The sequence below is a fragment of the Etheostoma cragini genome, chromosome 18 (genome assembly GCF_013103735.1).
Source record: "Etheostoma cragini isolate CJK2018 chromosome 18, CSU_Ecrag_1.0, whole genome shotgun sequence".
NCBI lineage: Eukaryota > Metazoa > Chordata > Actinopteri > Perciformes > Percidae > Etheostoma > Etheostoma cragini.
In genome coordinates, this window is record NC_048424.1 from 13,133,971 (window position 1) to 13,159,030 (window position 25,060).

Consider the following 25,060-nt stretch of genomic DNA (forward strand, 5'->3'; position numbering starts at 1 on the left):
CCCTTTAAAAGATGTGGGCTGCGACGTGTGTCCTCCGGTCCTGTCCCCTCTAGGGAGGAGAGTCTAGATGGACGTATAGCTTGGCCAAATAAATAAACAAACGACAGGGGGGAAGAGAGAAAAAGGAAATTCCTTTCTGCCTTTTCCTCTTCCCGAGCATCTTGCTCTGCGCAGTGTTGGCGACGCCACCGGGGAGCTGTGCGCATTTTCCTTCGATCTGAGGAGAGGACCACAACATCTGAAGCGCCATTAGGCCTAAACGAACAAATCTAAGGATAGAAAAAAACACAACCAAGGAGGAAATTGTGGGTTATCGTCTTATTTTGAAAACCCTTTGATGCCCTGACTCTGGAGGAGACAACCAAATCTCATGCCCCCTCCAAACGGGATATCTGACCGACCTATGGAGTGTTGATTTACGTTCTGTCATTTTCCGAGAATATTTTTTGGACACTCAGAGGAGCCTCGCTTGTAACACATTTGTCATTGACCTATTTATTTTTTAAATAAATTGCTGCCGGCTGAGAAAATAGCTTCCATTGCCAGTTTAGTGTTAGATAACCGAGTGGCATTAGCTGTCCGAGGTGCTGAACTGAGTCGAACGGAGCCGATACCGGGACAAGCCGAGGGGAATTCACAACCTTGAGTAAGTCTCGTGTCACCGCGCAAATCATCAACGTGACTGCACATTTTGATTCGAAAAAATAATGTTTATGTAGTGGTTTGAGCTCATTGAATGTGGCTTTTTTTCCGCCCACACAGAAGGTCACAGGCCTATCATTCGGGGAAGAGGAAAGCAGGGGATCCGCCAACTCAACCGCCGGGAAGCAGCCGGTCCATATTTACACATTTTTCCCATCGTCCCGTGGTGAAATACGTTCCTGAGGTGGTCGATTCAACGGAAAGAAAATGTCGGGGCAAACGCTCACGGATCGCATCGCCGCTGCGCAACACCAGCTAACGGGATCAGATATGGCCCGGGCTGTCTGCAAAGCCACCACTCATGAAGTGATGGCGCCCAAGAAAAAGCACCTGGAGTGTAAGTGTAGTCCTTCTTCCTCCTTTCTACTGCCTTGTAGGGCCTAGGCTAAAAGGCTGCATACACTACACACATCCACCCAGATCACATGCCATTACAGGGCACCTGTTCTCACTGCAGGCCTATCATTATGAACATTTTCATTAATTCCCTCATCTTATATGGGTGTGGTGCCATGATGAATTGATGCAGCCATGGTGATGACCCCTCTGGTGACCCTTTGTGTCAGAATCCAACAAAGATGACGGGAACACAGAGAGAGAAAGGGAGAGTAGGATAGAGGGAGGGAGAAAAGGTTGTGTTTTAAGGCATACTGACAAGTAATCCTCAGCACAAGACCATTTAATGTCCCTTCTCTGTGGTTTTGCAAAGACACTTCCCTTATTTTTACATTGAAGCTTTAGCTGAACTGTTGACTGTATGCCAGTGTGGAAAGTGAAGGGAGTGCAAGTTTTACAAATTAAACTGTATATTCCAAGCTTGTGCTATATGAAAAACATGCAAAGAAACCTATTTGGGTTCCATCAGTCACTTTAGGCCGGTATAGTGCCATAAAGTCGCTGATGAATAACATTTTCAAACATCACAGCTTTATTGACACATCTCCAGAAGACAGCAGGGGCCACCTTATGACAAACCGTGATTAATTACTGTCCTATAGCGTAAACAGTGAGTCAGACCAAAGTGGTAGCGTCTCACTGCAGATGACGGGTGGTCTGATCGGGCCTCCATATCTTCCTTTTATGTCTGTCTACGTCTGTGTGTGGTCGCTGGGCAGGTCTAGTCCTGTATCTAGGACCTTATATCTTGTGATCCGCTCCCCTGCTGAATAATTTAAAAATCAGCCAATGAATGCCTTGCATTATTTACACAGCCAAAGGTGACCATGCTAATGCTAGCCATGCACTAGAGACCGTTGCTCCCTCCCTCTCTGCTGTGTCTGTAGATTTGTTTTCTGTTGCTTTAACTTTCTACTGCAAAGACTTGGGCTGTTGAGCAAACTGGCATTGGTACACGCCTTCACCTATTTCTCTAAACTACAGGAGACGCTTTATCGACCTCTTGATGCGACAAACACTCCATACACATAGAAATATCCTTGTCAACTTTACTTTTGAGCCAAATAAGCAAGACACAAACATGGAAGTGTTGTCTTCCTTATAGGTTTTTAGTCCATGAGGTTATGTTGGATCTGTTACTAGGGCAATTTCACAAGCCTCTTGTATGTAGGCCACTGTGCTTCTCTCGCATGTGAGTCTTGGCTGGAGGAAATTCCTAGCCTCAAAAAACTCAATAATTCATTTTTTTGTCTTGATATTGTTTGGGCTGAAAATAAGAAGTAACAGTGAAGGAATCACTGAAAAGCACAAGTAAAGGCTGCCTAAATAATGAACTCTTTTTCAGTATGTTCTATTTACAAGAACTTCTTTGACGCTAGTAATATAAAGAAAGCCAATAAGTCATATTTATTACACACTGACACAGTCACTGACCCTTGGGGTGGGCGTGGGCGTTTGTGTGTTGGTGGTGGTGCAGTGCATTTCCATGACAACCGATTGAGACTGTCTAGGGATGGCACTGTAATGACAGAGGGCAATTGTTAGAAGAAAGAGGACAGATGACAGGCCTGTTATCTCAAGTGCAAAATCATAATGAGTGTATATTTCTTTAACTACAACCAAACACTGAATGTATTTGCAATGGTCTTTGAGTGCGGCTAACTGACTAAACATTTGTGTTTTTTCGAGTGACAATTTTTAGGAGGCGAATGGCTATGTCAAAATATAAACTATGAACAGACTGAAGTGATGGGTCTGAATGCAGGTGTGTCACAGGTGCCTTGTGATCCATGATTTTACTACAAACTAAAAAGTGCAAAGGTAAATTATGTGTGCAGGACTTTCTACTATATAAAGAGCAAACATCAAATTGTTTCTGGCTTTAATCTGCGTTTGATTTCAGTGCGGGGAATGAATCCCAGGTGTCAATTGTTTGTTATTTCTTGCTAACAAATTTCATATTTGAGTTTGTTTAGTCGTGCACTGTATACATAACCACACTAGCTGTAGTGAAAACTGCACTGGAGGGTATCTGTTGCAAATTTAAGGGAACATGTAATCCATGCAAGGTCAAATAAAAGAGTTTAACACCAAAGGCAGTAGACATAAATTTATCTGAGGTCATGTTAACAACATTCTTGGTGTAGAAGTAGCTATTTTAATGAGTGGATTCAATGTACCAACCTGAAGGAAACAGCTGACCACATGTACAGAAACATTTAGCAGTTACATTATGTGTACAGTAATATGATGGTGTGCACATGTGAGACGCAGTTGCTGGAGCCACAGTAAGCATGCAGGGATGTGGTCTTTAAAGGAATAGTCTTGTTGGGAAGTTGGTATTATTTGCTTTCTGCTGAGAAATGGAAATGGTCCCGCTCATATCTGTCCGCTATGTGGAGCCACAGCCTGAAGCAGGTTAGCTTAGCCTAGCATAAAGACCGTAAAAATGGGGGAAACAGCTAGCCTGGTTCTGTTGGAACAAACCCAACAACCAGCACCTCTAAGCTTACCAATTAACACATTGCATCTGTTTAATTTAATCCATACAAAGACTGAAGTGTAAAAAAGAAAGGCTGTTGCTTACAAGGGGGTTATGTGCCAGACTTTCTCTTGGCAGGGAGCAGTAACTTCTTTTCATCACTGTGAGGCTTGTTGGTAAGTTATGTTACCTTCAAACAGAGCCAGGCTAGCGTTTCTCTCCCCTGTTTCCAGTGTTTATGCTAAGCTAATGTGCTGCTGTCACTAGCCTTATATTTATGTATGAAACCACCCCTATTACCTGTATAGCACACTCTATTTAATGGCCTGCACTTTATTTGAGTGTTTGAATCCTGTGAGTGAGCTTGATGTTCTAATTCCACAATGTTAGCATTGCGCTAACAATGCCACACATTTGAAAGTTTGACAATTTCTAGATGCAAAGATTAACAGTTGTACAACGCTACGTACACCAGTGTCTGTGTTCGAAATCTCAAATTTCTGCTCACTATAGAGTAAACTATGGCATGTCTATTGTATAGGGAGTAGTGGATGAGCTAACGAGGAAGTTATTTTGGACACTTGGTGTGAAAGCTTCTGAGAAAGGCTGTCAGGATGGCACTTACTGTAAATAGCTGAAAGGAATCAGGCTATCTGGATGAATCTACACATCAACACGATGTTAATGTGTGAGTTCTATCTAATTTTATCTGGAATGTTCTGGCTTCTACAAGAGTGATTTGTTGTGCGTAAAAGACTATTACAGCAGACAGACTAGAAAAAGACACAGTGTCACACACATAAACATGCAATTGCACAGTTTGAGGCCTTGGTTCATTCTTAGAGCGCTGGATTACCGTCTAGTCTTTATTTAGCTCGGCCAATCCTCATTACACACACACACACACACACACACACACACACACACACACACACACACACACACACACACACAAAACAGAAATCATGGATTATATCCAATGATATGGCCAGTTAAACACCAGTAAACAGATATGATAACATATCTACACACCAAAGACTGTAATAATAAGCTACATACACACTTGATATTGGGTATTAGGAGGTGAAAGCATGGCTGTGGATGGCGCTGTGTTCATCATTCTATTATGAACATAAAGTTGTAGCTGTGCCAGTGACAAGATGATGTTACATAATCCCATTTCAGCCATTGTGGACCATGTCTCTCGGTTTGTGTGTGTCATTTGAAAAGGCTGCAGGCAGAATGTAATATTCAGCCATTTCACAGAGAAGTGAAGCTGAAGAAGGACCGGGAAAAAATTAGAACACTCCAAAGTAGAGGGTGGAAAAAAACCACTAATGTGGGGATCTTCAAGCAGACATTGTCTATTTCTTTTTGTGCTAGGAAGATAATCAAATAAATCTAAATCATTATACATCAACAGCGCTAGTGACAGAAAGTTGATAATAGAAATGTGTTAGATCGTAGCAAAGACTGAAACAGGTGGTGCCAAGAGAGGTTTGTGTGTGTGCTATTCGGGGGATGGGCAGTGAGACAGCCACCATAGCAAGACCAGGACCAGTGATTAGTGATAATCTGTTTACAACCTTATCAACCACCCTAACCCCCAACCCCTCTGTCCAGCCTTCCACTATGACCTTCAACAGCAGTTCTTACACCTTCATGTCTACATTAGTGCACTCAACAGACTACCTGCTGTTTTACCTTGAAGGCCTCTCTTTCGCTTCCCTTCTGCCCCTCTCCTGCTCATCTCCTTGCTGTATTTTTGGTCTTTGGTTTTAAGTATCTACTTATTCAAGACAAGGCCAAGACCTGTTCAATATGATGGCCTTCCACTCCTTCCATTACCAGAGGTGCCTGCCAATATGTGCTGCATTCCTTTCTGGCACTCTGTATAGATACAGTCAGTCCTGCCCTCGTTGCTCAGCTATCAATGTCAGAGGACTGCATTTGCAGTTATATTTTATATTTTAAGAACTTAAAGGATATTGTTATTCAGTTCTTTTTCTACAACAACTGTGCCCTCAATACAAGATGTTCACCTGAATAATTATAAGTCAGGTACTGTATGTTAAACATGTTTTAGGGCCTCTATTTTAGGGCAGTATTGGTAAACATTCTGAAATAAACTTCATTAATAAAACATTTTCAATCGCTCTGTTTTTATATTTGACTACAAATGTTGACAGTGGGCCTCTGTCTCGCCCCAGTTATGCAAAACTATGTACGTCAATTATTTAATCTGTCAATCAAAAGGAATTTTATTGGCAGCTATTTTGATAAAAAATGCATATGTTTAAGTCCTTTTTCAGGCAAAAATCCTAAACATTCTCTGGTTCCAGCTTCTTTGATGTGAAGATTTGCTGCTTCTAATTGAGGTATACAGTATGAAGATGAATTGAATATTTTTGGGTTTTCGACGGGAATTTTCAAATCGTTCAGACAATTTAGACCAATTTAAAAAAGATAACTGGCAGATTAACCGATAAAAGGACCTTTATGTTCAGTCCTAATATAAAGTATGGTATCCATTTAAATAGTCTAGGATAAACTTAATAAAAATGTTCTCATTATGTAAGGCATGAACTGAAGTTTTCTAGCTAACTCTTAGTATTTCCGTGAAGCAGCAGTGGCTTGTTTGACTCACAGAAGGAGATGCAGTATTTATACTTGAGAGGAGGAAGAGAGTTTGGCAGAAAAAATTGCAGATACTGTACGTGTAAGTAAGAGGAATCGTGCTTAAAATGGATTGAGAAATGAGAAGCATCACATTTTACACTTATCCTACATTATATTCTCATACTATTGCAATGGTCTGGACACCACTGTTGGACACCTCTCTGTCTGTCTGAGTGTCCAAACTGGCACCCAGGGTCAAGAGCTGACAAAGCATTATTTTGTCTTTCTGCGTTGTCAGCGGGCGTGTGTGTGTGTGCCTGCATTTGTGTGGGGGCTTGAGCACCAACTTAATTTCATATGTACATCAGGTCTTCCTCCTGGCATACTATTCTCATGGGTGTCTAGAGCAGCTCTGCAGCAAACGCTAATCTCCTGCCCACTTAATCAAAGTTTATTCAGAGATTTTTTCAAATTATGAAGGCATTTGACTAGACTAACTCTGCCGCTCCTCTTACATACCCCCTTGTATAAAATTTCCCCTTCTAAAAAAATACTTTATGTCTTCAGACCTCCAAATTTCACATGATGTCAGTGATGATAATGTTTCCGTGTGGTTGTGTTGCAGACCTGGTGTCAGCCACCAACACCACCAACGTGAACATCCCTCAGATGGCGGACACACTGTTTGAACGAGCCACCAATGCCAGCTGGGTGGTCGTCTTCAAGGCCCTTGTCACCAGTCATCACATGTGTGTCCACGGCAACGAGGTTAGTGGGTGAGACAGGCAGGCCAATCAGGTGCAATTCAGTTCAACCCAGTTTAATTCAGAAATTTAAGATAAATACAAAGGTTAGATTTGTTTGTTTGTTTGTTTTTGTCTTGGAATAAATGGTGGAAATTACTAAATGGATATGCTAAATTATCACCCATTCCAAATGTATACTAAATGTCTTGATATTTAACTTGTGAGGTTTCCACTTTGGAGAGCTGTAATTGGCCTTCTGAGTGCTTTGAGGGTTGTGTGTGGTGCTGAGTGGAGCTAGACAAAAAAAGCCTTTGACTACAATTCCTCAAAGTAATGAAATAAGTCCTGTGGGTTCACTGTGTGAGCAGTCATTCATGAAATCAGGTCTGTAAACGCTGCTATGTGATAGAGTGAAACATCAAGAAACGTTCTAGGTATTCAAGCTTTTTTTTCTCTTCCTCAGAGGTTCATTCAGTACTTGGCTTCCAGGACCTCCCTCTTCAATCTCAGCAATTTTATCGACAAAACCGGCTCTCACGGTAAGAGCAATGCCATCTGGCAAAAAAGAAACAGGAAATAAACCAGTCATCTTGCAAATACATAGATGAGACTGGCCTTGATCACACACATGTAAAAATGTACATACACTCATACATGTTTACACATGAATGCAAACAGATTGAGTGTGTAATGTGTAATGTGTTATGACGTTCTCCTATTTATACATTTTGTTACTATGTTTTTTTACATTCTTAGTCCAGCTGTATTGGGCTGTCTTGGGTCGCCCTTTTTGGTGCATTTTTCGTTGACAATATATAAGGAAATGAATCTAAGACCTCAATTCAGATGTTCTAAAGAAAATAATGAAAGGATAAAAGAAGAAATTGGTAACAAGTCAGCAGCATATAGGCATTTTCTCAACTTTTTGTGCAGACAACTGTTAACCGGAACCAGCAAAGAATATTTAAATTGATTGATTCTGATTTTTATCTAGATTTTATCTTCCTCTTCCGATGTTGTCAAAAAGTATTATATTACCTGCTGCAATTAGTAAAAAACACAGTCCCCTTGAGCCAATTTGAATTAAATAATAGAAATAATTTTTTTTATAAATATTTAAAATAAACACTAATTAACTTGCTGATTATCTCTAAAAAATAAAAAGCAAACATAATAACCTCTGTCGGCTTTTTGACATATATATTTCTTCTTTAGGATATGACATGTCTACATTCATCAGACGATATGGACGATACCTGAACGAGAAAGCCTTCGCCTACCGCCAGATGGCTTTTGATTTCACCAGAGTTAAGAAGGGGTAAGTCGGGCACCCAGATAGCTCAGTGGTTAGAGCGGGTGCCCATATACACAGGCTTGCTCCTCGACGCAGCGAGCCCGGGTTTTGAATCCGGCCTGCGGCCTTTTGCTGCATGTCACTCCCCCTCTCTCTCTCCCCCTTTCACACATCTTCGTCTGTCTGTCTAATAAAGGGAAAAAACCCTGAAAAAATAACTTAAAAAAAAAAAGAAGGGGTATGTCAAACTTGGGAGCAAAGAGAATATGCATAGGCCTTTGCTTCCTCACATCTCTATTTTCTACCATCTAGGCTTTTTCTTCACTTGAGTGCTTTATCCAATGGCTGTGCTCATCCTTCTGAAGCCTCTCACTCTCTGTTGTATTCTTTCAGTGCTGAGGGTGTGATGAGGACCATGACCACAGAGAAGCTGTTGAAAGGCATGCCTGTTCTGCAGACTCAGATTGACACACTCCTGGAGTTTGATGTGAGTCAGACTTTGGCTTGATATCAGCCCTATGCAGCAACACAAGACCTCTGTCTCTCTCTTTTCCCAGGGCTTCAAAATCTCACATGTGCTCTCTTTCCTTTCTCAGGTTCATCCCAAGGAACTGAACAATGGGATCATCAATGCTGCATTCCTGCTTCTCTTCAAGGACCTGGTCAAACTGTTTGCATCCTACAATGATGGAGTCATCAACCTATTAGGTTGGTAGTCCATGAGTATCTTTCATTTGGCATTTCTTCAAAGATGAAAACATGCATCGCAAAGAATCTGAACCTCAAACCTTTTGGTTCCTGTGTGTAGAGAAATACTTCAAGATGAAGAAGAGTGACTGTAAGGAGGCCTTAGAGATCTACAAGAGGTTCCTGACCAGGGTGACAAAGATTGGGGAATTCATGAAGCTGGCTGAGGTATGGGGCAATCAACAGTCCTTAATACCACATTCATAATGATGCATATATGTCATGACAAAACTCTTAAACTCTTGTTCCTTTAACAGACCGTTGGAGTGGAGAAAAACGACATTCCTGACATCAACTACGTAAGTTAAAACTCATTGTGGCTCTTACAGTATTTTCCTGGAAGGACTGGGACCAACAATATAATTCAAATGAATTCCACCCATTACACCTTTTACACACACACACACTACACTCACAACTCACCCACTATGAATCTCCCCACCCCAGTGTCTCCACCCGGGGGTGGTAGTGGATCTAGCAGACTCAGATGACGAAGACTGTCCTTTTACGCCTCTAGAGGACCCGGTAACCACAAAAACACAGGGTGCCCTGGCTGTGTGCCTGTTTAAAGGATGGCGTGTTGATATGTTGATCCTAATTGAATTTCAGACACACAAGTGTGTGTGTGTGTGTCGTCCATGCATGTGTGCAATGCAGTGAGCCCATGACAATTTATTTTATTGGTGTGCACGTGACAAATAAAGAACCTTGAACGGAGATTTCCAAATCATTACCACTTTTTTAAACATGGACTTGCACAGCCTTTGATGTACAGTGGCAGACAAATAGATTAGGATTATTTATTGATTGTTCCACTTTCTTTTTTGTCAGGCTCCCAGCAGTATCCTGGAGAGTCTGGAAACACACATGAATGGTCTGGAGGATGTGAAGGGTGGAAAGAAGGGGTAAGAGATTGTCAGTTTGGGTGCTTCTTATGATACCCAGTGTGAAGCCAGATTAGAAGAATTAGGACCACATAACAACAAAAGTAAAAGAAATTGAGGTCTAAGAAACTCCCTCTTAGTTTTCCCATGAAAATAAATGTATGTAACCAAGATAAATGTTGTTAGAAAACAGGCCTATATTTCTATAATTTCCTTTAACCTTTTGTTTCTTTTATCCCCCTTTGTGTTCATTTGGAATCACCAGGGAAGGGTGAGCATATGCTGTATGTTTTGTTTGGAGTTATTAACTTTTTAGAAAACTGTGTAGATTTATTTTACTATCATTTCCACTATGGCCTCATCAGGTAAACTTACACAGTATTTACTGGAATTGCAGTATGTAGGTGATCTCCATGTGAATAGAAGCATAACTGCAACATGGCTAAATAGGTTTTGATGGTGAAATGTGTGCATTGATGTGATTACACATGAGAAACACATGTCTTGATGAGGTCACCTCATGTGTATAATCAAATCCTGACATGCAATGTGAATCAGTAAATGACAGTTTTTTTTTCCAAAGTTGAATTGATAAAAAATGTTGACAATAAGAGTCTTTTAAACAATTGGACATCCAGTGTTTGGCTTTGGAAATTAACTCTTCATTGGATCACATACTGTCTGATGCAATCTGTCTTGCATATTTGTTTTTTAGGTTTCTTTCACCTTTAAAAAAATAGATCCATTAAATCATTTCCAGTCTGCGTCCAGGAGTTCTGTGCATTTCAAGCAGAATTACTAACAATTCCTTCTACTCTTTCACTCTTTCAGGTCGCCAACAAAGGTGAGAGGCACAGTCAAAACAGTCTATACTTTTATTGAGCCGGTCCAGTCTGATGCACTACTAAATATGGGGCTTCTCTGACTATCTTTCAGGGGTCTCCGACAAACAACGTGTCTCCAACATCGACTCCGGCCAAATCTTCAAACGCTGTTCCCACACTGCAGCCTCCTCCTGGGGAGAGCGCTGCTGCTGCTGCTGCTGCTGCTGCCGAGCCAGCTGAAGAGTAAGTGCCTGTAAACTCTGTGACCTCCTCTCGCTTCTCTGCCTTTCCATGATTCTCAACATTTGGCTATAAATGGCCAATGCAACCTTTGAAAACCATGCTTAAGTGCGATTCTTTTGGATTTTAGCTGATATAGTTTGAGCATGACCCTAAACAGTTTCTGGATGTAACAATCTTATTTTTAGTCGAGCTATCGTGTGGCTCCAGGGATGGATTTTAGTTCCACCACTTTGGTCCAGACTCAAATATTTTAAACAATTGTTTTATGGGTTGCATTCATGCTTCCCAGAGCATCAATCCATCTGACTGTGGTGATCACCTGAGTTTTCCTTGAGCACCACAATGGCTGACCTTTTTGGTTTTGAGTGAAATTATTGACAACTGTTGGATTAATGCAGCAAACACTACAGTAATTAATGGACATTCTCATGAGACCCTGCTGTAGTTGATGCTAAGTGCTGAAGAGCAATTGTTAGCTATTAACTCATTGTTAGGTACAGCCTCATTGCGTGAATGTAGACCTCTAGTCTTTTTGTGGCTATCACTGATAACACAAATATTTAATTATTTCTGCAACAAGCCAATGTAAAAGAATTACCTTCTGCAAAGGATGATGAACTGCATGTTGTTTGCTCTCCGTATCTGCCTCCTTCACCAGTTCCTTGTTGGACCTGGATCCACTGTCCTCCTCGGGTCCCTCAGGACAATCAGCTGCCCCCACGTCTTGGGGAGGTAAGTATCCCTCCCTCCGTCAACTCAGTTGCTGGTTCATGTGAAAGAATACAAATCCGCATTCTAGCATTCACAGTAGATCAAGTTGCCACATTAGTAATCTATTTTCTGCTAGTGAATTCTCAAAAACTGTTCTAGCTTGGGCTAAACTAAAATGTATTTTCCTTCTTCTGTTGTTTGCTGCTTCTAAAGATCTCCTTGGATCAGGTAAGGTTTCTTTCTAACCTTTACTTCTCCTGCAGTCTCTACAGTAGTCTAGACTAGTGTAGTCTTAACATATCCTCCAGGACATCTCAATGACAACCTAGAAACATTGATCAATGTTTTATTCAAATTAAACAAGAAAATAGACTCTAATGTACAAATCCTCCCTGTTTGTCTCCTCAAGCTGTTCTCTTTAGTCTGAGTCATTGTTTCTCTCTGCCTTCTCTCCTTTCCCTCCACATACTCCATTGTCTGTTTTTGGTTTACAACGGGGGCTATTTTGGTTGGTTGTTTTTATTTGTTGGTTATGACTGGATGGTGTTGAATAATTTAACTTTAATTTGGTTCAAATTTGGGTTTTACTTTGCTTGGTCAATGACAACATTTCTTAATTGGCTATCATTTGTATTGGACATTTGTTTTGGCTTGCTTTTATTCACTGTTGTAACGGTGACTCGACTGGTTATTTTGGTTGCTTTTTGGGGTTTATTTTGGTACCTTTCTTTGGGGATTTCAAACACCCCGCTGGTACTCGCAGAAATGGGCGATTCCTTGCTATCTGAACCAACCCTCACAGCAGAGCCCGCCCCCTCCTCTGCAGCAGCAACGCCCACTCCTGCAGCCGCAGAACCTGGAGTCTCTCTAGCTCCTCCCACTAGCACAGCCGCCGCCACCTCCCCTGGCGCCACCAATATGGATCTGTTGGGAGGTCAGTGGGCTTCCAGATAATTCTCTACGAAAGAATCACTCTGGGAAGCTCAACCCTAAAACCATCACACAAATATGATAACACAAAGACGACTGCATGCTCAAACACATTCTTTATGTAGACAAACTTCGCTGATTTGTCACTGATATTGTCTGCATTCTGCTAAAGAAATTGCATCATCACAAACAGTGAAGTCTTAATGATGCATTGAAGCACACCTTCATCATTTTCAGCTATCACCTGCCTAGCATGCCGAAAAAAAAGTATCAAATATTAAATAGATAAATGGTGTTGATTTCATAATGACATTTGCCTGATAACACATTTATTTAATAGCATAACTTTCTATGACAATGTTGTTTTCAACTTACCTTTCACCCAATCGCGTTCCTCCAGCCTCTACAACTGCTACCAGATTTAGCCAGTTAGCTCCTGTTAGCTAGATACACAACATTGGTATCCCTCATCAATAAACCTCAAGCTGCTGCTGTAAATAAACAAAACACACACACACACACAAACATTCACACTAACTCACACACTTTTTTGTTCAACAAGGCTACCCATGCTATCTACCTAGCTGGGTTGTGAGCTTACAGTATATTCCTACTACTCAGCATAAGAGACCCTGTTAGCAATGTTAACTAGCTTCTGTTAGCTGGAGCTTGTCTTTTTGCTCAACTCTGTAGTTCTTTGTATTTGTTTGAGGAACATCTTTAGAATTGAAACGTTGCAGACTTAACTGTGAAATGACTAGCTAACTGCTCTTGTTAACAAGGAACGCAATTGGCAAAAATTGCCAAAGCAGCACTATGCAACTTTGCGCTGTAGTTCCAATGGGACAACCTGTAGGGGGAGCGATGCAGGAAAAGTTACATAAAATAGCGTTGCTTTAAGAGAGAGGCAGGGGTCATGTGACTGAAAAGTTGAGTGGGCTTTGACAGCTGTCGTGAAAAGGGATGTTATGAAATGTAACATGATATCAAAGTTTCATTGGGGAAAATGCCAATATGAAATAAAAACAGACTTAATTTTTTCATTTGATTATATATTTTATGATTATTCATTTATTTAATACGACCATTTTGGGTTTCCATATTAAATAGGTCGATAATATACAGAAACACACACTAACTACTCCAAAGGCTCACAGACAGTTCTGCATTATGTAATTATATACAGCCACAAACTCACCTTCCACTTACACATACACATGCTGCTACAGTCATTCTCCATATGCGTCTTGTTTGATAGGCTGACATGCTTTTCTTTGACCTCAGTGAAAAGCAATTCTATCAAACCCAGTCACTTGGCATCAGCTACAAAAGGCAGCTGTAACACTTGTAGATTTCAGGCTTACTTTTGTGCAGTAGATTAATCCTTGCTGTAGTGCCTCCTGTCTGTATTCCCATTTGTCTATTCATCTGTCAGTCAATAATGTCCTATATTAAGGCTGCAAGCAACCATTTTTTACAGTTGAATAGGCTACTGTCACGAGAAGCTTACCTTTATTTTCCCGGTGCTCTCTTCTCTTCCTTATGTTTCTTGACTCCTTCTTTTTTCTTTTCATCTTTACTTCTTCATCTGTCTCTCTGGACGTCTCTATCCTTTGGTGGGGTTTGTGTGAATCCCAGATGCCTTTGCAACATCTGCTCCTTCTACTGAGGCCTCTGCAGCAGCCGCTGAAGGTGGGGCCACCGCCACAACCGCCCCTTCTGCCAACGCTGGAGCTGGTGGGTGACAGAAAGTTTGTCTGTGTGTGTGTGTGTGTGTGTGTGTGTGTGTGTGCCTGTTTGTGTGAGAGAGTTTGAGTCAGTGATGAAAAGTAACAAAGTAAATGTGTACTGTAAGTGTACAACATATGATTTGAATGAGCATTACAATGCTCTTTTCTACAAGGGTATCAACTGGTGATGATGCTGAGTTTTCACTAGTGAATTTTAACCTCATTTTAGCATTATATCAAGTATATAACCAACAAATGCATATTTACATGGTCCTTGTTTTAAAGTGAGAAAATCAGCCGAAGACAGCATTTATAACCAATATAACCTTATAAACTTATGAAGCTAACATTAGCTTAAATAGCTTGCAAGTTCCAGTTCACCGTGGCCTTTTTTCAGAATACATTTTGACGTGTCACAGTAGGAAAAGCCAAGGGGCAAGTGTGTAAAGAATTCTCTTTCCCCCTCTTTACAGTCTTTTGGCTAAGATAACCAGCTACTGCGTGTGCAAATTTGCATTTCCTAGAATGGCAAAGGAATGTCCCTTTCTATTCTGCTTTTGATTGGCAATTAATTGTTGCCTTTGTAGGATTGGCTGGGTTTAGTTATGAGGAGTGAGATTGGTTAGGGTTAGGTTGAGAATACCAGCGTAAGCGAATCAGATGCAGAGTAAGGCAGGGTAGGGCGGGAAATTCCTTCCCCATCCTAGAAAAAATGCAAATTTTCTAATTGTACAGGCATGAGAGTGGTAGCTCTTTCATCTAACTCTCAGTAAATCAATGAATAAACTTTCCGTCCCAACATGTAACACTATATATGTAGTAAATCTGGCTGACAATAATAATGCATTTATACTTACGTAAGGCTTAAAACTAGGACTCATAATGGACTAATGTTTAGGCTTAACTGGGCAGTGAGGTTGCCGATTGCAACCAACTGAAAACCCCTTGCTTCATCCCTCAATTTATAAGGTGTATGAGAACCTACAAAAACAAAACAGCAGGTCACGTAAAAACGTAAAAGATCCTATCAAGAGCCAGTATTTGGTTTGTCCCTTAATGGCTACTACAAACATGGCAGACTATGTGGAAACAGACCTTGTTGTGACAAACCAATTTGAGTCGAGTGAAGATGTGAGTTGCGCATACGTCACTTTGCGACGGGTAGCCTACAGGATGCTAACGAGTAATGTCAACACAGTAAAAATGGACCTACACGATGAAGTTTGTTCATTGCTGGCTACAAGTTAGCATCAAACACAACAGCTGCCACTTTAATGGCGTTTTGAGCTAACGTTAGCAATCAAACAATCATAGACATCTAAAACGTTTTTGACTTCTGTTATTGTTTGCAATGACAAAATTATTTTATGGATTTCTCAAATTTCAGTATGACATACTAGGCTGTAAACCGTTTAAATCTGAGCATGCGCAACTCACATCTGCACTTGGGTTGTGCTCATTCTAAGCTAATGAAAAAACTACACTAATGCAAACATAACTATGAATGTTATATCCCATTTCTGTCAATACATCTCCCTAAACAAATCCACTAAACACTTTTTGGGTTTGAGTGCCATGACTGTGAATGTAGAGCTGTTCTGTAACTTACAGACCTGTTTGCGCCAGTGTGTTTGTGTGCATTTCTGGTTGGTCTTACTTTTTAATCATGGCTTCATCTCAAGGATTTGTGCAAGAACAGTAGGCGTAAGGATTTGTTATTCATTACCGGTGGTGTCTGGACAGTACTAATGTTGTTGCCATGGCAATCGAGAACAATGCTCTTACTTGTCTTGCATCTTTTGGCATCAGCAGATTAGTGCATTTTCTGTTATGGAGAAGGTTGCCTGTGGTAGTTCCTTGGTTTTAGTTTGGGTTTTTTGCCTCAGGTTTACATACTGTGAAGATGCTAACTATGTGCTTCATTTGTCAGATGCTACTTTTAGTTGTTTGGACTAAAAACAGGAGTGTGTTGGAGCTCTGCACATACTCTCCTATCATTCCTCTCAGATCTTTTTCTTCTCAGCTTTCATGTTTATAGCAGTATCTTCATCATCATCATATAAATGTGTCTATGTTGTAGTAAAGTCTTTAACATCCTTCCTTCCTGTGTATGTGTTACATTTCCTCCTCACACCCCACCCCACTTCTTCTCTAAAGACCCATTTGCTCCCTCGGATGGTAGCACCAGCGCAGCGTCTTCAGGTCTAGACCTTTTTGGCATGATGACTGTGGAGAATAATAACCTGGGTAGTTCGCTGGATGCCTGTTTTAGCTCATCCCCCTCCCCTTCCCCGCTCTTCACCTCTGCATCCAGCACCATCATCACCACTGCAACCATTTCAACTCCCAGCGCTGCCAACCCTGCGATTGACCTTTTCAGCTGTAAACGTAAGAGATGTGTGTGGTTCGGTATTAATCTTTTTGTCTTGTGCTCTTAGTTGTACAGTATTAATTAACATCCTGCTGATTTCCCTCATCTGGTGCTTCTTGTCATCCTCTCCTCTCTTTTATTCTTCTTCATTGGTATCATCAGATTTGTGCACAAACTGAGGGCATTTTTCAGTTTCAGTTTTCTGTGTGTGAGAGCAACCTCACCATTTTAAAGTGTTTGAGAGTGTTTGTTAATATTCCTGTCTCTGGGTGCGCATGTGTTTGTAGCTCTCTTTGATTCCATGCCAGACACGAGCTTCACCAAAGCGGACCCTGCTCCCAGTGTTGACTTGTTTACAGCAGGTACCCGATTGCACCTTCTCTGCAATCTCTTGTGCGCTCTACTCTCATATCCTGTCTTGCAGCGACTGATTTTCCGCTTTGTCCTTGGCTTTGATTAGGGAAGGGGGGAAAAAAGGAAATGAGATTGCTCTCTTATGGGTCAGCTAAAAGCTATTGAGCTGTCTGAAACGTTTACTGAATCACTCTTACCTACTTTCTCATTCCAGCATGTACTGCTTGCACTGCGATGGCAGTTGATAAATGTGCATTATAATGAATAACGGGTCAATAGTATGTGTGTATTAGTGCGTGAGTGTTTGGGTTCTAAAAGCCATCTCCACCTTGCCCTTCCCAGCAGATATGTTCAGCTCCCCAGCTCCTATCATCTCCTCGGCACCCCCACCCAAAATTGACACAGGAGGCATCATGAACCTGTTTGGTGGTGGGTAACTCACATGGCTGCCCTCACTCTGCCCCAGTTCATGAAGAAATTACTAGAAGAGAAGAGTAAAATCTGGGAAATATCGATTTTAACCACTAAAATTGATATTAGGCTTTATGAATACTGGGAAGTTATGTCATTGCATAATGTTCTTTTGTGTTGAAATTTATAGCTATCTTGTAACAATGGGAATACCTGAGATGAAACTTGATCATGCTGAAATAGTCAAAATATTTTTGAACTGCAAGCTTTTTTTTTTTTTTACTTTACTCTTTTTTCCTGGCCTTCGTAAAAATGCAGGTGGATGCTTTACTGCGACTGTCAAATGAGTATGGCAACATACTGAGATGTGTGGATGTGTGCATATGAAAGCATTGTTTTCTGGTTTTATGTATAATTGTGTATTCAGTCTTCCTATCTAACTCCATGCACTTTGTTTGGCATTACCAGCGTGAAGCCGAAGGCTGACTATTACCCCTTCTTTGCCCTTATGCTGCGATGGCTCAACAACCTACATTGACCTGGCATGGCATGGTTTGGTGTATTTTTGGTTGACCTGCCAGAGTCCACAGGGGGAGATGCCCCAGCTGCTGCTGCTCCCGCTGCCCCCGGTGCTGAGCTTATGTCAGGTAAGGAATACAAATAAATAAAAAATATACTCATGAAATGTCACTCTGCATGCATGGGGTGTACAGTGGAAGGAATGCCAAGACGTTGCAGACATTTCACAGAAATATTTCCATCTCCACACACTGTGCTTTAGCCATGGATGGATTACCAAGCAGGTTCTCTGGACAAAGGCCAAGGGGCCTCTGATCCTTTTATATCAAGTATCTGTAGACCAAATCCAGTATACATTTCCAATATTTGTTTATGTGTATTGTTTTCTTCTTATTATAGCTGCACAGCATACTTTGGCTATACATTTAATCAAAACACAGTCACATTAATAAAAAGCTATTAGAATAAGTTTGACAGCATAATAGCTTTGCTAAAAAAAATAAATAAAGCATGCCTCTCGGGTTAACTTTGTTGTTTATATTTTGTATAGTATGCTTCTTCATCTCCAGTGTGATCTACATACTGAGGTTTAGACTTTTTAGACTTTAGACTTTTTATTGTCCCTAAGGGGAAATTCTTATTCAAAACACTGTACGTTACGGACTGCACGCTTACAGAAAAAAGGAAGTACACACATACCAGAATGACATGAGTGACACAAAATAAACACAGACAGATAACACAGACTGCAGTTTTTCAAACAACAGCAGGACCTGAGAGCTCTGGTTTACTTGCAAAATGTTGTTAAACTAAATTAGACGAGAGACGCTGGAGACAAATAGAGATGCTTGTTATCTTTCAGCCTGGGCGTCTTACTCCTATAATCTGTAGAAAGGGTGAGGGAAACTTTTACATGTTTGTTCTTATAATCCATCCATGACTGTAGCTGTTGTTAATATATAAGTAATTGCATGACACCTTGCTATTGTATTTATAATGTAATGTACTTTATTTACATCTTCCATTCAGTTGTTTACAACAGTGTTTGCCTGGCAAAACAGCTGTTTTGGGGAGTCAGTCAGTAACTGTTTCTATTATCTCTGGTAATGGTTAATGAAATGGTTTGCTGTTGGCTAAGGTACATTTTTAGTTTCATTCATTCACTGATTACCACACTGAATACCATATCTCCATCAAATAAAAAGCCAGCGTGTGATGTTTTGACTCATCTTGTCATTGGTTCAGTAAAGCAAATTCCCTGTTGAGTCCTAACAATGTCCATATGTGGTTTTATTAACGTCATCATTGCATCACCGCATTTGCATAGTACTACTGTGATCATCAGTCTCTGGGGATTCCCTCCGATCTTTGCCACCTTTCCCGGCCCTTGTGGTAACCGTTACCATGGCAACATGAACCATGTTCACCTGGTCCACCTAGTCATCTCCCATCCTGTGCCAATGGTCTTCATGTTAAATATACTGACGGTCTGCAATACTACTGCTTTAAGGCTTAACTCTTTCTTTCCCCTCTCTTTCTATCATTCATGCAATAAACTCTAATGGTTTCATTGTCACCCGCTCCTTTAAACCTCACTGCATTTTCTCTCTGGCATCTGTGCTTTTTACTTTCCTCTCTCTTTCTTTCTCCCTCTCTCTCTCTCTCTCTCTCTCTGTTCCTCACTCTCCTTCTCCATCTGGCTCTTGGGCTGGCTCATTGCTTGCTTCCTGCCATTTAATTGGGTGAGTTCCCTTGCTCTTTAACACGCTAATTTCCCACAGTGCACTGCTGCATTGCAGTGGTGCAAGGCCAGCTCAACTGCACTGTCATGCCACCACAAGATTCTTGACGGTTACAGAGTGTGAGAAGTAGCAGTATCATGTAGAGCTTCTTTAGCAATTAACCCAGCTTCATTGTAGCTGCAGTGCTTTTGCTCTCATCATAATTTTTTGCAGTAATCACATACAGTAAAAGTCTCAAAATAATTCTAATTTACCAACAAGCAATTCCAAAATGTATTCTTGACTCCCTTGTGCATGTTGTCATGATGGTACCATGCAGTTCTATTTTCCCTTATGATTATAAACTCTGCTTGGTATTTATCCTATATACAAGTTCTTATTTCCTAAGCTCATATTGCAAATTACCACAGTAGTAAACATCTGCCCTGCCACATGTCTCCTATCAGACTTGATTTATCGTACACGTTATTTTAAACAACAAACCATTTATCATCATCTTACAGATTTGTCTTTTTTACTAGTTGCAATAGATCTTATTAAATTTCATATTATATGATATTAACCTGCTCTCTAGCTCACATTTCAATGCCCCTCTCTTCTCACTGTTGTCATGGAGACATCTATTGGTTGTCATGGTAATCCCCTGTAGTAAGGACTGCTAGTGTGATGATTGCTCGCATTGCAGAATGCTAATATCTCCCTCCTCTCCCCTCCTTGCTCCCTTCCCTCCTTTCTGTAGTCTTTGATGGACTAGGCGATGTAATGAAGCCCACTATGACCCCTCAGGCGGGGGATGTTGACACCTCCATGGCTAACATGGCAAGTAGTAAGTAGTCATTAGATGTCGTAGCTATTGATTTAAATACTTGGGGAAATACGCTGATTTGCTTTCTTTGTGAGATTTAGATGAGACGATTGATGCCACTTTCATGTCTGCCCGTTAGATATGGAGCTTCCATCAGAAGTTTGTAAACTTATCTCAGCATAAATTGCATCAAAATGCTTGCTCTTGGGGGAATTGTTGGGTCTCTGTAAATTATAGTGTGGGCTAGACCTACCCTATCTGAAAAGGGTTACTGAGATACCGTCTGTTATGATTTGACACCATAAATAAAAGTGAATTGAACTGAAACAGTAGGTAAACAGCTAGGCTGGTTCAGTCATCCGTGACAAAATCTGTCCACCAGCTCCCATTAAACTTATTTATTAATACAGTTTAATCTGTACAATAACCAAAGTGTAAAAATGACAAACCCTGTTTTATGGCGTGGTATCAATCTTCTTATCCCATGTGGTCATTGTGTCAGTAAATAAAAACAGTGATTTTGCAGTACCTCTCTCTCTCTCTCTCTCTCTCTCTCTCTCTCTCTCTCTCTCTGGCTCTCTCAGATCTCACAATGGGAACCTCAGCGGCACCTCAGGTAGCTCCCCCCTGTTGGGGTGCTCCCATGGTAAATGTTGTCTGTGTCTTATAGCATGGAGTGGAGCCGCATGGCAGCGACAGACAGGGCATAGCAGCCATCACAAGCATTGCCTTCATCTTGCTCTCCAGGTTTCAGGTCCAAACATAGACCCAGGAAACTGAGAGGCGTGACAGTGAGGAAAGGAAACAAGACCATAGCAAACTATACGTTACTGGTGTATTTTATTTAAATGACACATCTCATAGGATCTCCAACAGAGCACATGCTGTAAATGTTTAGAAAATCCAAACCAAAGGCCAAAATGTAAGCAGATTTTAACATGCAGTCTGGCTTGAAATATGATTTTATATTTCTGGAATATTTACTGGAGAGTGATGAAGTGGCAAACTATAGCGCAAAATTAAGAAGCTGTTGCTTGGAAACAGCGTTTCCTTCTCTTAAGTTTCTATTTTCTGTTAAGCCTGTTAGAGTCCAGTTAAGCAACTCATAGCTAAACTTGCCCGTTCATTGACACATTTGCTTCTTCGGGATGTTTCCGTTGTCTTTTTGGAAACAACAGAAATGACTCTCTCATCTTAAGGCTACCTGCAAAAGGCTTCCTCCCTGCTCTCTAAATCTCTCTGAGCATGCCTAAATCAAGGACAATTATTCACTATTAGGGCTGTTGTTGTGTTGTTATTGTTGTAGTTTTTTTTCTCCAAGTTTGGTGTGCCTATCACTCCCGTTTGTTGCTCAAAATCTTTCCGTGTAATTTATTTTCAACATTTTTATTTGTGTATTGTTTTGCAGTGTGTGTCTTATATGTAGTGTAGTAACATCCCAACTCCTCCTCTCCCTCCCCTCCACACCTTTAGACCGTACCAATGGGTGTTCCTCATTTTATGGGGACTCACCCCAGCTTCAGCATGGTAAGACCACCAGTCCAGTATGGTCTAGTAATGTCTCTGAACCACTCTGGACATTACTGGACATTGATGGACAATTATCCCATTAGGTGGCCCTCACACCCATCAGATGTCCGACGCTTGTGTCTTACTGTCTCTTTTCCCCTTCTGTCTGTCTCTGTGTAAGCCCGGGGCACCAGGAGCTCACATGATGAGGCCAGGCTTCCCTGCCACTGGAGCAACCCCCGGAGCACCGGTAACACACTTACTCTTCAATTGATTATACACTTTCATGAAAATTTCACACATAAAGGTTGCAGCTGCTCTGACACAAGGAGTTTAAATGCTAAAAGAAGATGTGTCTGCAGATGTCTCCCGGAGCGGCCCAGAGCCCCAGAAAGCCTGCACCACCGAGGAACGCTCTGGATGACCTCAACATTAAGGACTTCATGTAGACTGGCTGACCTGTAAAAACCCCCAAGGTATATAAAAAAGTGGACAACATAAAGAATCGAGATGTATTCTTTTCGCGTGTCATGTCGTGGCAAACGTTATGGAGCGGAATCCTCTGTTGTACCAAACATTAGCCACATGTGACATGTTTAATCCTGCAATCTTGGCAAGCTAATAGGGTTATAATGCGCCATGAATGTGAAAATCTGAAATGTCACAAGGCGATTAAAGGGAGTGATTTTTTTTCATATTTCTCATGAAACACTGGATACTTTCAGCTCTTTAGGCCTTAGAAAATACTAGATAAGGAAACAATCTCAGATGAAAAAACTCCTTTTTTAGATTTGCTCACAACCCAAATTCTGCACTAAAGACATTATCTGAGCTCACACATACATGAGGGAACTACTCACTCTGTGAAAACAGTTGTATAATGTATTCTGCTGCTCTGGGAGCTTTGTCAGGTCTGACAGGACAACCTCTGATCAGATCATAGTGCTGTTGCTATTGTTATCTTGGCTTGGCCGTGGAGACTTTGAATCTACTGTATCCCAGTGGGTTGGCGCTACTACTAACTGGAAGTGTGGAAAGAAAAGATGTACATTTTCCTGTCTTGGAGGTTTCTAAATAAATAAAAACAGCCTGACCCACACTACTGACTGATAGTTAGGATATCTGCTTTAGTTTTGACCACTCATTCACCAACTTAACGGAAGTGCAATTAAAGCTTCATATAATAATTTAATAATAATAATAATTTATACTGTTTGTTGATCCCCAGTGGGGAAATTACAATTTACACTCTGTTTGTTAGTAATCACTACACACTGACTATTAGGTCTGAAATACACACACATGCTCAGGACCTATACATGCACAAATGGAGTGATGTCAGAGTGAGTGGGCTGCCAGCTGGAACAGCGCCCTGAGCAGTTGGGGGGGGGGGGTTTACAGTGGCCCAGGAAGGCACTGTACCCCCCAAGTGTCAAGAGTCTGAGTTGGGCTAATCATTTTTAATTTTTTTATATGCTTCTCTGTATGTCTTATCAGAGCACACATAGTTAGACTTCACCAATTTCTATTCAGAGCACTTGTTTTAATCAAATTGAATTTTCTCTCCTTTGTCTTCTGTAGGTTTGTCAGTGTGTCTGGAGCTCCGTGGATGTGGATGTCTGCCCTTCCCCCACTGCCTTCCCCTCAGTCATGCCCCAGCCCTTTCAGCCAACCAGCCATTACATCCACGATCTTTTCCCTCTGACCTCCTATCAGCCGCCACCCCTAAAAAGTGCCCTGTCCTCGTTATCTAATGTTGTAGCACAACTGTGAATGTGAACCCTAGATACAGAAAAACAAAACTCAGTTTATGTGTGTGTGGGTGTGTGTGTAATTCAGTGTTATCCTTTACTTAATATACTATGGAAAATGAACAAAAAAAATATAATAAATGTGTATTCAGATTCATTCTGGAATTCCGCGTATCAGCTGACTTGGAATGGTGGATAAACGTTGATTTCTTTGCGCATCTCCCAGACGAGGACTGTGTTGTTAAATGTGGATTGTGTTCGGTGTGTGTAACTTCACTGGCCAACCCCCACCCCCACCCCTCTGCCCCTGTTGTCCAAACTAATATGGAATTATGTTTATGTCATTAAAAAACTTGGTTGTACCTATATCTGCTTGGCCATCCATCCTCCCACCTGTCTACTTTCAAGTTTTTGGAGAACAAATGCACCTAGTAACAACTTGCACTGCAAATCTGGACTTATCATCAAACGTGAAATTGTGTTCAGTTTAATTTTTTTAGGGATTGTATAAAAACATGCTAAAACGTGTGAACTGTGTTCAAATTGACATATGCATTTGAGACTATTTTAAATAATGGATTATACATATTTTCTTTAATCTTTATTTTGAGAACAAAAATGTATCATATATTTTTAGTTAAGTCAAATTGTATGGCTAAAAATAAGGAAAGTAGACAAAAAAAATCCCCGCCTTCTTTGTACATACCCCTCAATCCTTAATCAGAGGCAGTATTGAATGGAACCTTTGCCCCGAGTGTTTGCTGCTGGGCCCTCAGCTGGTGTTGGGTGATTCTGCACCGTAGCATGCGACACATGTCAATCTGGGAATACTTCTTTCCTTGTCTCAGTCTCCACACAAGATGACTTAATGTTAGGGTGGAAATCAAAGGGACAAGGAAGAATTTGTGTATGTGGTTTGGATGTGTCCTCAGTCCTCTTTGAGTGACGCAGCAGCGGTCGGTACATTCGTTCATGTACTGCCACTGGACGTCCGGAGGACTCTCACTGTAAAGCACTCAAGTATACGCTGGATGTTTTGTGTGTTGTTTATTTCCAAAAGTGACTGTATCTTAATCCATTGTGGCATTAACAAAGTGTTGAAAGAAAAATAAAGAAGTCAAATAAAAAATAATAATAATGTGGATAAATAATGTTTGCTAAGTATTCAAATGAAGGCTGTGTTGTTTTTTGGGGGGTTATTATGGATGGCATCGTTCTTTCTCCCTCACCCCCACCTGCATGTGAGTCCAAATGAGATGCAATAAAAGACAAATACACTGATCCAAACTA

General features: G+C 41.0%; 1 protein-coding gene across 19 annotated transcripts; it reads left to right on the top strand.

The window, feature by feature from the left end:
• snap91b (synaptosome associated protein 91b) lies at nucleotides 1-25,060 on the top strand. Of its 19 annotated transcripts, none has more exons than XM_034899578.1 (24): nucleotides 2-646; nucleotides 763-1,039; nucleotides 6,825-6,967; nucleotides 7,409-7,484; nucleotides 8,161-8,263; nucleotides 8,633-8,726; nucleotides 8,836-8,947; nucleotides 9,048-9,154; nucleotides 9,244-9,285; nucleotides 9,818-9,891; nucleotides 10,136-10,141; nucleotides 10,702-10,714; nucleotides 10,807-10,937; nucleotides 11,596-11,669; nucleotides 11,862-11,876; nucleotides 12,412-12,582; nucleotides 14,217-14,315; nucleotides 18,026-18,091; nucleotides 20,445-20,531; nucleotides 21,095-21,156; nucleotides 21,984-22,037; nucleotides 22,201-22,269; nucleotides 22,382-22,495; nucleotides 23,601-25,060. In XM_034899578.1, the coding sequence occupies exons 2-23, from the start codon at nucleotides 910-912 to the stop codon at nucleotides 22,466-22,468; spliced, it is 1,815 nt and encodes a 604-aa protein (XP_034755469.1). In that variant the 5' UTR covers nucleotides 2-646; nucleotides 763-909; the 3' UTR covers nucleotides 22,469-22,495; nucleotides 23,601-25,060. The 19 variants fall into 19 exon arrangements, 18 of the variants coding, with proteins under 18 accessions (XP_034755470.1, XP_034755469.1, XP_034755482.1 ...); XM_034899580.1 differs by having other exon boundaries at nucleotides 3-646; nucleotides 20,460-20,531; XM_034899579.1 differs by lacking the exon at nucleotides 10,136-10,141 and having other exon boundaries at nucleotides 1-646.